Here is a 15,148-nt window from a genome sequence, read left to right as displayed (position 1 = left end):
TATATGCTTGTGGTACCCCTACTGAGTAGTTCTGTGAAAGTTTATTACTCTTTATCTGTTAATCAAGAAGTATTTTGCATATGCTGTTAGAAGCATCACACAGCGGCACACTTTACAGTTTTGGATTTTTTTCTTCCTTCTGGCAAAATTCGTGCTGCGAGTTATAAGATTATAAAAATTTAAGGAGCAGACCCTGGGTTTGTGGCATGTACACTATAAATTCATCTTTCCTCATGAGCTGCGGGTGGAATCAGCACTGTGCTACTCTGACTTTGTGCAGACTTTGTGCATTCTGCTGCATCTTTGCCACCATCCAGCCGGAGCAACACTGAATTTGTATTCAGATTTTTTTTCAAGCCCCTGTTAGCAAAGGGTTAGTTTGTTACTGCGAAGTAAACTTGGAGCAGAAGTTAGAGCTCATTATGCAGTTCAGGAAACTGGGTGCTGTCACTTGGAGGCTGACAGAGAAAAAGAGAATTGTATATATTAGATTTTAGGATTTTTTTATAAAACCCCACAATAATATTCCTATTTTTAGGATAATTCCAAAGTAATATTCAGATATTTTATTCCAAATAAACATTTTGTCCAGCAGGGGATTAAGTGCATTTTGCAGGCAGAAAGCATAATACATTTACAGAACTTTATGAATTAATGAAACTTATGTCATTTTTTTAAACATCATTAATTTTGTTCATGTTTGAATGAAAATCTGGGTGAGGTGAAATGACACGTGTTATTCTGGGTTTTTCCACTTTCCTGTTTTCATCATGCAAGAACCAAATGTGTTTATTTTACTGGCAAAATGAAGACAATCATATGATTTTGTGTAAGTCTTTTGAGATTGTTTGCAAGTTTTTGCTCTTCTGCATGTCTGCTTCCTCCCAGCTGGGGGCTGGCTGTTGTATGGAAAGGCCAACCACGTCACGGAAAAGCCCTGTCTCTGATCAGATGGGCTTAATATAAACCAGGTTTGCTAAGAAAGAATTAAAGAGGCAGCCCCGAAGCAGGAGAGGATTTACTTCGGCTGAGCAGCTCAGTGTACTACACTGCACCGAGGGAGAAGAGCAGCACGAGCAAAGGACGCGGCTGCCTGGAGGAGCCTGGCAGAAGTAAGGCAGCACTGGTTCGGACACAGTCTTTAACTGTCGATGCTAGAGACCCAGACAGCTAAAGGCAGTGTGGAGTATGAAAACCAGTTTGAACTTGGAACGCAATGTGTGACAGGGACTAAATTGGCTTTGTTTAATGAAGGATTATAATTTGTTAGGAGCAAAATCGTAAAATGTTCATATTTGTGACTGTTTAGTGTGCGACTGTTTATTGCAAGTTGAGAGTTAGGCTCTGTTGTTTGACTGAATCAGAGCTGGCTTTCCTCATCTCGTCTTTTCAGCAAGGGAAAAAACGCATTTTAAAATTCAGCTTCAGTAAATATTTCATTTTGTTTGTGAAGCAGTCTTTGCTTGGTGAGCGTTTTCTAGTTAGATGTGTTTCTTGGTGACAAAGTTACTGTGACTAGGACTAGGCAAACAATCTCATTTTGCCTTAAGTACTGTGCATCACAGAGGAAATATTGAGTATGCGGTAATAAATTCAGGTAGAGTGTGCTTTTTCTGTATATTTTTTCTATGTCCTGCTGTGCATTTATTCTAAGAAGTTTTCAGGCAGTTTTGTGTCAAAAGGAATAGCGATTTGTACATGTTGTTTTGATGTGATTCTGTACTTGTTTTGTTCACCACTTATTATTCAGGTTTGAAAGTGGTTGGGTGCATTTTATGGATGATTACCTTATTTACTAATATGGAGAAGAGGGCTGAGAAATGTCAGATATATGGCAAAAAGCAAATTGTCTAAATAACTGTCACTTTGGGAACTGGAATGCGTCAAAGTAACTTTCCTAAAAATGGTAGCTGTTGGCCCGTGAGAATGACATCACCGTCCTCTGCCTCCAAGCAAGGCAAAATAGAGTTTGCTGAGTAAAATGTAATTAAAAGCCATGCTTAGATAAGAAGAGCTAACCCATCTAACTGATTGTGCAGTAAATGAAGTTGTTGATTTAATATCTGTAAATCTGTGAGCTTTTTCTCCCAGTGCTACCTCCTTTAGTGGACAGAACCTGTACCTCCTCAGAAAAGCTGTTAGACTTGGCTGTGTCCTCCCTAAAAAGCCTAAAAAGCCACCGTCTGAAGCAGCCATTCTTTGTTTACCTGGCGATAGATGAGACCCAAATCTGCCCCATCATAGTAAGACTTGCTTGCCTGGCTCTTTTCTCATATCAGGGCTGTCTAAGGGTGCAGTGAGTGATGCCTTATTGCTTTCTCAAAAGCTTCAGCTCTTAACTGAGACACTATGAAAGATGCTGTACACCCAGCTGCACTAGGAGTTGGAGGCAATTGGGACTGGTGCCTCTGTTTGCCCCCAGTTAAGCACAAAGGATGGGCTGCAGTACCTGTAGGTGCTGCCTGTACTGTAGGCTGCCTCTCAGCAGGTGTGCAGCTCCCATGTAGGGCAGCTCTGGAGAACACTGCCCCTTCCTTCTCCTCCTGGGACACAGCAATGCCTCACTCTTACCAGGGCTGGCCTGCACCTAGCACAACCATGAGCTTGTGAAAGCTAGAAAAGATAGGATTTCACATGTGAGGGTGGTATCATCCCTAGGAAAAAGTCTCTGACTCACTACTAGAAATACTTCTTTATGTTCCAGCAACTATGAAAGACTGCAGAAAGTCTTGTTTTTCTTTTGTTGTATACTGGAACCCTATAAAAGAACAGGACATGCAGCCTTGAAGTTAATAACAGGTGTTAATGTGTTTCTAAATGTTCAGTAGCTATCACTTGTGATTTTCCTATTTCTCACTAGGGGAAAAAATGACCCTCAACAACGTTACCATGCGTCGCACCCACAACAGCAGCCTGCAGCAGCAGCAGCAGCGATGGAGCATCCCTGCTGACGGCAAGAATCTGCTGGTCCAGAAAGACTCCAATGAGTACAACCCACAGAAGCGATATACCATCAGTCCTGATGAATACTACAGAAAGAGTTGGTCCTCGGAGTCGTCTGACTCTGTCATCTCCTCTGAGTCTGGCAGCAATTGCTACCGGGTGGTGCTGATCGGGGAGCACAGCGTAGGCAAGTCCTCGCTAGCCAACATCTTTGCGGGGGTGCATGACAGCATCGACAGTGACTGTGAGGTGCTGGGAGGTAGGTCATTATGCTCTGGGGTGTTTGGGTTTGCTTGCAATCAGCCCTGCCAGTAGTAATTGGCACAGAAAATCAGAGGCCATTTAATAAAAAATTGAGGCAACAAACATTTCGATCTGATCATCAAAATTGATTCAACACATGCATCTCACTTAGAAAATGAAGAAAGCAAAATAGGATGAGTAACATACTAACAATGATCAAAAGTCTCTGAAAGAGAACGATTCAGATTCTCATGCTATTTCATTTCAAAATACCTGCTGGAAGCTGCCTCATTCCTGCCTGTGATGATGCTACCCAGAAGGCCGGTTCAACACTCATTCTGGTCCAACATCTCTGTCACCACTGGCTCCGTGGGGCTGGCTCCAGCTTTCTATGGGGGAGAGAAAACAACTCAAGGTCCTCATGGTCTATGAGAATGAAATGCTTGGAAATAATAAGCCGAGTCCTTCAAACACCTACAAAATACTAGCTATTAGAAGTCATCTCAGCCTTTCTGTATAAACACCTAACCTCAGCATAGGCTGTATGGAGTTTAAGTAAAATATATCTCCTCCTCATTTCATGTTAGTTGCCCAGCACGGGTTCCCCCAGGGGAAAACCAGACAAAGGTCCTTCATCAGTATAGTAAAATTCCCATTGCCCAAGCAGAGGGAAAAGGCACAAGCTGTAGAGCTTTCTTGGACACTTCCCCCTCACCACTGTCCCCTGCTTTAGTTAGGCTTGTGAAATGTTCTTCAAACCAAAAGAGCAGGTCCTGCAGAAGGTGAAGATGTGCCATAAAGCCCTGAGCTATAGTGTGTGCGATGTCGATGTGGAAGAGTTGTGCTGCAACAGAAATCTGCTGTGGCTCTAAGGAGGCAGACGCTGTCACCTTTGGAGGACATGCAGGTTGCTGGCTGGTTTTGCTTCTCAGTGTGCAGGACTCTCCTCCTCTCTCCCGTATCGCTTCCCTCTCCTGCCTCTAATCTCTTGGTACAATGGTGCCAGTGCTAGCACAGAGAATTTCTGGGCTCCTCTTCCAGTCCTCAGTGAAGCACAGGCAGAGCAACTTTTTGTGTCTTTACCTCTCCAGATAGGAGAGGTTTTACCCAGCATCAGGAAGGTTGGACCCACATTTTCCTTGCTTGGTGTCACAGACTGGGGGGGCACAGGTCTTTGTGCCTTTGGGGATTTGAAGTTTCCCACAGTGCAATCGCTCTGAATCTATTGTTCAGGTGTGCTTTGGCCTTCAGTTTCTACCACCAACTTTTCCTGTAATCCTACCAAGTCCTCAGCCTGGAGTATCCCTGATGAAAGGTTTCCTAGTGCTACACCAGTGAACTAGAGTAGGACCCTTGGGCAAGCAGAAAAGGCAGCTGATTAGCTTTGCATACCCCTGTCAGACAGTTTCCTTCTCCTCCATGCGAAGCTGTATGGTTTCCTCTTTCCTTCATGCTCTCAGCAATATTGATTTGATTGCAGCCAAGGCCAGCTCCTCTGAGGTATCAGAAAAATTTCTATTGTTATATTTCTCTCCTTATTTAGTGTCAGTTTTGAAAGAAGTATGAGATGAATTAATGCTCACTTTCAGTGTGTTTTATATTCTACGGAAGTCCCTTAGGATTGACCCAGGTGCAAATTGGTGCTGAATATGACCATTTGGGCATAATATTTTCAATGTGTGTGATTATGTATTTGTAGCCTCTCCATGTGCAACAGAGTGGAGAAGGAGTCTTCTGCATATTGTCCTCTGGTGTATATGGAGCTTGTTCCCATGCAGATGCTCGATCAATTGAAGAAACTATTCTCCAAACTGTAGCTTGCAAACTGAGAACATTATGACAAGAGGGGTTGGTTTCAGAGTAGCCACCTCACAGAGGGAATACAGCTGTGTTTACGGGCTGGCTTTGCAACTAACTCATGAACAAAAGTGCCCTGCTATTGGGCCTGCAAGGGAAACTGCTTCTCTTGATTATCTTTGTGTATTTAATCTCTCCATTTTAAGCTGTGTCAAGCCCATGCTCTTTTTTATTTTGCTTAAAATGTGTAATATTTTTGGCTCATCCTTTTGCATGGATGCAGATTCCTGGCTTTGAGGAAAGGCTCTGATTATAATTTAGGGGAAAGTTCACTCCACTAATATCCAGCAGAAGTTTTATGAGTCAAGGGTTAAGACACAGTCCTATCTACAAGTGTGGTTGGAACAGACCCCTTAAACACTGCAGTGAGACAGTGAGAGGTGTGGTTTGCCCAGAAGCCCAAAGCCTGGTATTTTTCACTGACCAGAAATACAAGATTAGACATGGGTCCAAACCCCATATTGCTCATCCAAATGTCCCCAGGTTTGGGGAAAGAAGGAAGATTAGTATCTGGAGCAGAAGCTAGACTGAGATTTCACAGCAAGGGTTGATCAAAATTATGAGTGGGAAGATCTGCCCCGCCCCCCCCCCCCCCCCCAGATCTAAGCAGAACTTTGTCACATGGCTTTTATAATCTAGGTATGAATTTTTGTGGCCTCAGTACAAAATAACTGAACTTCTGTGGTTTGTTGATTCTTTTGCTTTTTGACATCAAAGGTAATGTGGGAAATGGTGAAATGTGAAAGAACTAGGACGCAGCGGAAGTCTCAGCCTTTCTAAAATTCAACAGCTCTTGTCTCAAAAAACCCTGTCCTCATTGCTTGGTAGGCTGTTAGCTGTATTGCTCTCAGCAGCGGTGACTGCTCACCCGTAAACTGTCCCTGCTAAAGCGAAAGCAAATATTTTCCATTACTCAGCCTTGCTGGACTCTGCTGCTCCCATGGGGCAAATGTTCAGCCTTTGGATATTTCTTCCACTGGCTCTATTTTCTCTCTCCCACATAAGATAAAGAGAGTATCAGCCAAAATAATGAACATTTCGTTTCCTGATCCTTCAGCCTCCTTCATATATCATGGAAAGTAAGACAACCAGTAATGAACAGAGAGAGGTTCAGTGCTGATAGAAATGAGGAAAGAACTGAATGTAAGCCAGCATAAAATTTGGCTCAATAGCTTGAACTGTGAACCAATTATACGTATTTAACGACTCGGTTTTTTGTAAGGTACATGATGCCACAAAGTAATATTTTCCCAACATTTCTGCTTTTCTTTCCAGAAGACACGTATGAACGAACGCTGATGGTGGATGGGGAAAGTGCAACCATTATACTGCTCGACATGTGGGATAATAAGGTACTTTTATTTCTTCTAGTCAAATGCCAAAAGAAAAGTGCATATGAGTGAGTGCTAATATCAAAAGTAGGTATCTTTTGGGAAAGAAAGTAGGTGTTTTCCGTACTTCAGCGTCAGGGAAAATGCAGGATTAACCCCACCCCCACACCAAGACAAGCATGCCTAACGGCTCTGAGTATGAGCCTGAGAAGCGCAAAACTCTCTTATTTTTTTAATGATAAAACAAAACATTCAAGCCATTTTCCAGACCATGCTCATTCCAGACTAAAGCCAACACAATGAATTATCTGGGGCAAGTTTTGCCCTCCTTTGTGGTGAAATATTCATACCATCACTGCATTGGAATTACTTTTAGTATAACTGTGATTCAAACCGTACCCATTACAGTTACAGCAGGAATGTATTTGGATCCTCTAATGTTATACTTTCTTAGTAAAATCTGTTCTGGCCATAATGATGTCTGACTGTTTTGTTTGAACAGTGTGAGGGAGAATGGATTCGAGACCACTGCATGCAAGTGGGAGACGCATACTTGATTGTTTACTCCATCACAGACCGGGCGAGCTTTGAGAAGGCCTCTGAACTCAGAATACAGCTCCGCAGGGCACGCCAGAAAGAAGACATCCCCATAATTTTGGTTGGCAACAAAAGTGACCTTGTCAGGTGCCGTGAAGTTTCAGTAGCAGGTAAGGAAAATGATGAGGATAAAAACGACATAAATGTTAAGTCATCTAGTAGCTTTTGAATGAAAGGCTAGCTCTGGCTGAGGGAGTATGCTGTGATCAGGACAGGGCAATAAAAGAGCAATAAAACAGCAGAGGACTGGAACAGAGGGCAGAGGACTGGGAGGGGTCTGCCAGGTCCTTAAGCCTCCCTTGGTAATGCTGTTACATGTCACGTAATCCCTTTTGTAAATTAAGTACCGTCATAAAAGCGGCTTGAATGTCTTCCCTTCCAGCTCATAGTGTAAGACCACTGCAGTATGTGATTTCTCTGGTAGCTGGAAACCCTTTGGGTTTCCAATACATGTTTCTGCATAATGAATTTAGCCCCCTTTATTCTGCTGTGAAAGATTATCTCTTCATTTAATCCCTTCACTGATGAATTAAAATTCCCTCTCACCCTTCATTTTGCTAGTCTGGGCAGGGACTATGCAGCTTTTCAGGAGAGGTCTCTTTACTGCCTCACCTTGGGATGTTAAACCAGCCCTCCCTCTCCTGCATATAAAAGAATAACCGGCCTGTACCACTCTCCCAGGGCCCAGGGAGCCTAAGTCCGTAAATAGGAATAGAGAGACTGCTGAGAAAGCTGCTGCTGGTTCTCAAGGTCTGTAGTCACACACACACAGAGTCACAGAATGGTTGGCTTGGAAGGCACCTTCAAAGATCATGTAGTCCAACCCCTCTGCCACGGGCAGGAACATCTATCACTAGTCCAGGTTACTCAAAGATTCATCCAACCTGCCCTTGAACACTTCCAATGATGACAACTTCTCTGGGTAAGCTGTTGAAATGCCTCACCTCCCTCACAGTAAAAAAAATCCTCCTTATGTCCAATCTAGATCTACCTTCTTTCCACCATTTAAAATCATTTTCCCTTGTCCTGTCTCTACAGGACCTGGTAAACGACTTTCTCCGTCTTTCTTATAAGCCCCCTTTATGTATACAAAGGCTGCAATAAGGCCTCCCTGGAGCCTTCTCTTCTTCAGGCTGAACAGCCCCAACTTTCTCAGACTGTCTTCATAGGAGAGGTGTTACAGCCCTCTGCCCATCTTTGTGGCCCTCCTCTGGACCTGCTCCAAGATGGAGAGTCTTCCTTGAGGCTTAGGTGACACAACATAACACACAGCAATGCATTAGATGACCTCATCTTGGTCCATCATAAACAAGGGTTTCTCTGCTTGACATTTTCTTACATCTGCAACAGTTCCACTCTTCTATCTCCCAATAGATCTAGACTTTTTTTTTCCACTGGGGATGAGCACAGTTCTTCTAGTCCCTGTCACAGTTGCCCCAAGTGAAGAATTTGAACTGAGGAGTACATCAGGAGCCCAGGGGTGCCTATTTGCCCTCTCATTCCTCTCTGCCCGACTTGAAACTTTTGAAAGATGGCAGGGGCATGCATGTCATTTTAGTCATCCTGGTGATTAGTTCACGGCAAGCCAGAAGACAAATAAACTGGCTTGCGTGTGAGAGAGAGCTGTCAGGTATAGCTTAGGTTCACGTAATTAAGGATAAGAACTATGATTTCAGATGTACCTCTAAAGTCATAGGCATAGTTCTGCCTCTGTTTAAGTGTTTTGTACATGTGTCTGTTCACACCAAAGTTCCAAGGCCCTGGTTTACACTCATGACCTGCGGGGGAGCCCGGGCTCTGCCTCCTATGGGGACAAGAGCTGTGCTGTGCACGTGGAGGATGCTGTCATCAGCCTTTATTGCAGCTTGAGGGAGTCCGCATGTAAGATGACCAGGTGATTTTAAGTCATGGCTGACCTCTCAGCCTTAGGTGCCTTGGCACAAGTCAGTCAGCCCTAGCTCCCTTCACAGCCGTTGGCAGGGACTGGGCTTTTCCAGGTTGAGATTCACCCCCCCTTGCTGGGCAGGGAGTGTGACACAGAGCAGATGACGCATGGGCTAGCAGGGAGCATAGGATGATTAGAGATTTATCTGTTCCTATATTAGGCTTGAGGAATTCCCCTGGTGGTGCTGACTCGTGGCAGCCTGTGGCTGCTTTACCTCCCCCCTGCTTGTGATGCCTCGTGACATATCCACCTTGCAATTTTGCAGAGGGACGAGCCTGTGCTGTCGTGTTTGACTGCAAGTTCATTGAGACCTCGGCAGCTGTGCAGCACAACGTGAAAGAGCTGTTTGAAGGCATTGTGCGGCAAGTCCGGCTCCGCAGGGACAGCAAGGAAAAGAACGAGAAGCGGCTGGCATACCAGAAACGGAGAGAGAGCATCCCCAAGAAAGCCAGGCGGTTTTGGGGCAAAATAGTTGCCAAGAACAAGAACATGGCCTTCAAACTCAAGTCCAAGTCTTGCCATGACCTATCGGTACTTTAAGAACATTGGACCGTGCCACAGCTTGTGGCATTTTGTGGACGTTATCTAACTATGTCGTGGGACAATCAATCAATCTATATTAGATTGGGCTATCAAAGTGACTTAGGTTCACAGTTGTGATTGTGATGATATGTGCTGGCATAAGAACAGCACAGTGCATGGAAATATCTCTCTCTCTTTTTTTGTTGGTAGTTTTAAAAGAGAAGTATAGACCAGAATGACCCAAAGTTATGCTGGGAAGTGTTCTGGAGTATACCTGTTGTTTCTCCTCTCACCTATGGATAATAGTGTAAGAATCTCCAACTGTCATGACTTGGGAAGTGAATACTACAATCTTTACTCTTTCTCTTTGTTATTATTATTTCTTTTTTTAAAACTGTGTAAAGAATCGGTGAACTGACTTGGGATTGGTCCTTTGCCAGTTGGCTGGTCTGGCTTGAGCACCCACAGCTGAAAAACCTGCATTTTTGTAGAATAGCCACGAAGACACTTTTTTTTTGTAATTATTTCAAGGATTCGTTTTAATGAGTTTACACATCTCTTACTTTGAAAATATTTAAAGGAAAAATCCTATAATCAAACAAATTTTCCTCTCATATTCTCATATTATGGGACTGTTTAAAAATCATAGTAAAATTAAAGTGCAAATTGTATCAAAGTGCATCAAGTGCAGGATGCCAAACCTTTATAAATCACCTGAGCATTTTAAGAAACAACATGGACTTCTTGTATCCAGCCTTGGTCTTTCTCTATGCCAGAGCTATGCTGTATTTATTGTTGTGCAAAATAACAAGCATTTTAATGTTGAGGGAAAATGTATTTATTACCAAGTTTCTTAAAAGAATAATGTTAATTTTATTACTGTTTTCTATCTAATATCTTTTTTCAGATATGCAAGTTTTTACTTACATGCCTTGTAATAAAATAAATAAAATATATTACTGCCTTTGAGCCTCCGTGGGAAATCCCTAAGAATTTTTTCAAGTTGAGAAAATATTTTGAATGCTGGGCACGATTGCTACATGACAAGTACAGCGAGGATTCCTTACATCTCTGAACACAGGCTACTTAGCAACCTAGGATCACAAAGCAAGAATTACCCACAGCCCCAAAGCTATAAGTGCACGGTATCCCTCGTGTGCAGATGCGCTTGTGGTGGCAGAGGCAAAAATAAATCGTTCTTTAAAAAGGTATTTGGCCGTAAGCCTGAAAACACTTTAGAAATGTAGGTGAGTACTGTCATCCCAATTTTGGAGATGAAAAGAACTGAAATGCTACATCCAGGCACAGAAAGCAGGTAGCTGGCACGATGTGCCCTAATCCTCAATTAGTATGGGCCGTAATTGCTTTATTTTCCTCCTGACTATGCTGGGTTTTTGTGGGCATATTGCAGAGTTCAGGGTAGAGGTACAGTCATCATATTTTGCCCGCAGATGGCTCAGGAAAGCCAAATGTCCAGCCTGGCAGCTTACCTTCCTTGATGATGAAGGCAACAAAATGTGACACTAAGAAGGTGAGAACTGGGTTCCTCATCTTGGGCTGCGCAGCTTTCATGCACCAACACTCTGGAAAGGAGTGAGCTTGCTAAGTGTTTGCCCAACATTCCCTCTGCTGAGGGGATGCCTTTTAGCACTTCTCTAGGGGTAAAATACCACATTGCAGGATGACTCGGCACTTGTGTCGTATTCAAATCTCCCTGGAAGGGAATTCCTGATCTAGATTAAACTGTTGGCAAGAACAGAGAACAACATTTTGAATAGAGCACAGACAAGATCCCTGTCGCTGACTTTGAATGAATGCTTTTGAGTTGTCAGCATGCAACTTAAGCATGTCTAGAGAATCATACTGACTCTGATACCAGTTTTCAGAACTTTTAAACTCTCAGAACCTTTTCCCCATTCAAGAACAAAAACAAAATAGCACAAATTAAACAATATTTTAAGATTATTTTTAAGAACTGAAAGTATAGCTGAACACAACCAGCACATTTCCTTAGTCTGTTCTCTATCTGTCAAGCTATGGACCCAACAAATATAAACCAAGCAGGTTTTGAAGAATTATAAAATGTCCATGTTGATCACATAGCCTTTAGGGGTAAAAGCCATCCATGTTTGCAGAATCACTGGACACATAGATGGTATAATAAAAATTTGGAGTTACTGAGTAAATTTTCATGCCCTCACTCCTCTCCTTCCACTCCTTCCCAGGATAACAAAATATTCTTCTAAAAAGTGTGATTTTTTAAAGAAAAAAACCCCATTGTGGTAGGCCCATTCCCGAGAGCTGCCACAAAGAGCCATGCAGCGGTCATGCACAGCATGTCATATCACCACATTTTTCCCATGGCCGTGATGAACAGACATCACTGCAAGTCTGTCTTCTGGGGCTGCTGCTGGTCCCTCTGAATAGCACAGCACTGCCTTTGGACCAAAATAATTTAAAGAGCTATCTCCACCTTGCACATCCCAGCCAACCTCCCACTGGCCCTCCTGGTCCACCCTGCAGGCTCCTGGCTTGCTCTGGGTTTTCAGGGAGAGCATGGAGGAAGCTGTGGGGTGAAGAGCCACCAGCAACAGCATCTCCTCCAGGGAACTGTTGCTTCAGTTTGCTCAGACACTGTGGGGTGTGTTACTATCTGACCTCTGGATATGGAGTGAGCGAGCTGGTGCTGAGGATCCACACTCTGCATGTTTCAGGGCTTTTCTTGCTTTGGACCATGTCTAGCCTGGTCCTGTGGACCAAATGCCCACCTGAGACTGCAATGCCTGAGTTGCATTCCTGATGGGCACGGTGAATTTCACCTGGAAACAACCCTGGTCATCTGCTGTGACCTGCACGGCTTCAGCGGGTTGTGGACACAGAGGAAGAGCCAGGGATTTCTTCTGCAGCTTCTGAGATGAGTCTGAGTCATGGTTTTAGCTGATCCTCACCAGATTATCAAATGCAGAAATGCTTACTATATATAACAGCTAGTGTACCTGGAATGACTAATTAATATTAATTTAATTGGGACTGCTGACATTTCAAACCCTTAATATCCACAGTCCCTTTGTTCATCTTAGATGTGAGTGTCCAATACCACGGAATGGATCAATCAGCGATTCTAATCACTGCTCTGGCTAGTTATTTAGTCAGGGCTACAATGACAGATCCTAATGCGATAATTACAATGTCGGCCTCAGAGATCTGGCAGTAGCTGTGGAATATGTGAGTCACAACAGCGAGCGCACCAAGGCCAAAACGGCAAAACTCTTGGAGTCCAAATAAAATAAAATAAATACAGCAAAAAAAGAAGTATAGGAACACACAAAATGCCAACTGTCGTGCAATAGCTGTTACAAAAAGCTCTTTTTAGGAAGATAGATCAGATCAGCAAAAGGAATTAGACGGCATGTCCAGCTTTAATTAATTTAATCATGACAGATTAACTGCAAGAAGAAAGATTTACTTATGCTTTGGGACAAAACTACACTAAGGAATAATTAATTGTTATGGCACTATGTGGATTTGTAGGGTGTGCTATGTGCTTCTAGATTTGGGAGAATTATTGGTAAAATTTAGTGAAGTAGAAGAAAGACATTTTCAATAAAATCAATGGATGCACTGTGGTTTTAACCCTCACTTACACAAACCTTTCAACATCAACCCCCTGGAAAGCTTTAAGGACCATGGACCAGAGTTCTCTCTCTCGGGCTCTTTGGAGTGCAAATATAAATGGGAGAAAGGGCTCCTGACAGCAGCAGTCCTAGTGATGCTAATGTGATCTACAGAGGGCTGCAGCAGTTTACTTCTGTGCAGTATTGCCTCTACAGTCAGCTGCAGCTCTTCTTCTCTGGGAAGGTTTTTTAGAGAAAGATGTGTCACCCAGAGAAGGGATGAGGTGCTAAGGAGTAGTAGTGGTGTTTTACTGGTGAGATCCCTGGACTAATATATTTGTGAAGCTCCAAAAGTGAACCCTGCAACTCATTCCTTGCAATGCCTCTGAAGACTGTACAGCTGGACATATTGCATAAATCATTCCTGTGTCTGACCCACAAGTGCAGGAGATAAAAGATGGTCAGAGCTGTGGGGCTGGTCCTCCTCTGACTCTCTTTTCTAGATTCACTAGAGACTGATGCTCAGTTAGGAGGGCAAATGCTGTGGGCTGTGGTGGTGTTCGGCATGCTGCTGGCTTCCAGGTACACAAAAAAATGTTTAATGAGAACTGTCAACCTTGCCTGCAGTCCCCATCAGTTCTGGTTCAGCAGGGTAGCACAGGACAAAATATGTTTTCTTTGGTGCTTGTCCACTTGTAGAACCCATGCAATGCTAAGAGTGAGGTAGCACCCAAGAGACACATAGCATCCTGTGTTAAAATTATGCTAATTGTCACATTCCTGGTCATACCACACCAGCATTTTTAAATGTGGCAGAGTCTGTGGGAGATTTATCCAGTGACCTCTAGGTCTCTAAATGTAGTCCCCCTCTAGTCAAAAAAGGAACACCATGTTCACTATGCTCCAGAAAGGCTGTGGAGAAACCTTGCTCCTGCCATTGCTTCCAGAAGGCACCCATAACATCCTCATGGACAAGCTTAGGAAGCGTGTGTTAGATGAGAGAACAGCGAGGTGGGTTGAGAACTGGCTTAATGGCAGAGCTCAGAGGGCTGTGATCAAGGGGCAGAGTCTGCTTGGAGGCCTGTCACTAGCGGTGTTCCCCAGGGGTCTGTGCTGGGTCCAGTCCTGTTCAACATATTCATCAATGACCTGGACGAAGCGATAGAGTGTAACCTCAGCAAGTTTGCTGGTGATACCAAGCTGGGAGGAGTGGCTGATAGACCAGAAGTCTGTGCTGCCATCCAATAAAACCTGGACAGGCTGGAGAGCTGGGCCGAGGGGAACATCATGAAATTCAGCAAGAGCAAGGGCAAAGTCCTGCGCCTGGGGAGGAACAACCCCACGCACCAGTACAGGCTGGGGCCTGAACTACTGGAAAGCAGCTCTACTGAGAAGGATGTGGAAGTGCTGGTGGACAACAAGTTGACCATGAGCCAGCACTGTGCCCTTGTGGCCAAGAAGGCCAACAATATCCTGGGCTGCATTAAAAGGAGTGTGGCCAGCAGGTCGAGAGAGGTTATGCTCCCCCTCTACTCTGCCCTAGTGAGACCACATTTGGAGTCCTGTGTCTTGTCTGGGCCCCAGTTCAAGAAGGATGTGGAACTGCTTGAACAAGTCCAGCGGAGAGCTACCAAGATTGTCAGGGGGCTGGAGCAAATCTTATGAGGAAAGGCTGAGAGACCTGGGTTTGTTCAGCCTGCAGAAGAGAAGACTGAGCGGGGGATCTTATCAATGCTTATAAATATCTAAAGGGTGGGTGTCAAGAGGACGAGGTCCGACTCTTTTCAGTGGTGCCTGATGACAGGACGAGGGGCAATGGGCACAAGTTGGAACACGGTAAGTTCCACCTTGATATGAGAAAAAACTTCTTTGCTGTGAGGGTGCCAGAGCAGTGGCACAGGCTGCCCAGGGAGGCTGTGGCATCTCCTTCCCTGGAGACATTCAAAACCCACCTGGATGCGTTCCTGTGCCCCCTGCTCTGGGTGTGCCTGCTCAAGCAGGGGGGTTGGACAAGATGATCTCCAGAGGTCCCTTCCAATCCCTACCATTCTGTGATTCTGTGACCATGGGCCAGGGACCTGCAGGTGTAGGGACCT

The 15,148-nt window shown here is 44.2% G+C and overlaps 1 protein-coding gene across 1 annotated transcript; it reads left to right on the top strand.

Moving 5' to 3' along the window:
* Nucleotides 1-518: 518 nt before the first annotated feature.
* Nucleotides 519-10,402, top strand: GEM (GTP binding protein overexpressed in skeletal muscle). Its single transcript, XM_075085402.1, has 5 exons — nucleotides 519-1,112; nucleotides 2,861-3,202; nucleotides 6,319-6,395; nucleotides 6,877-7,081; nucleotides 9,182-10,402. The coding sequence occupies exons 2-5, from the start codon at nucleotides 2,869-2,871 to the stop codon at nucleotides 9,454-9,456; spliced, it is 891 nt and encodes a 296-aa protein (XP_074941503.1). The 5' UTR covers nucleotides 519-1,112; nucleotides 2,861-2,868; the 3' UTR covers nucleotides 9,457-10,402.
* The last annotated feature ends 4,746 nt before the right edge of the window (nucleotides 10,403-15,148 follow it).

Source organism: Phalacrocorax aristotelis, chromosome 2 (assembly GCF_949628215.1).
Source record: "Phalacrocorax aristotelis chromosome 2, bGulAri2.1, whole genome shotgun sequence".
Taxonomy (NCBI): Eukaryota; Metazoa; Chordata; class Aves; order Suliformes; family Phalacrocoracidae; genus Phalacrocorax; species Phalacrocorax aristotelis.
This window is presented reverse-complemented; position numbering and strand designations above follow the sequence as displayed.

What these genes read in the sequence shown, in the direction of transcription:
- GEM (XM_075085402.1), top strand. Translation starts at nt 2,869, where the DNA reads ATGACCCTCAACAACGTTACCATGCGTCGCACCCACAACAGCAGCCTG. An exon ending in TGACTGTGAGGTGCTGGGAG is followed by an intron (nt 3,203 to 6,318) that starts GTAGGTCATTAT and finishes TTTTCTTTCCAG; the next exon opens with AAGACACGTATGAACGAACG. An exon ending in TCGACATGTGGGATAATAAG is followed by an intron (nt 6,396 to 6,876) that starts GTACTTTTATTT and finishes TTGTTTGAACAG; the next exon opens with TGTGAGGGAGAATGGATTCG.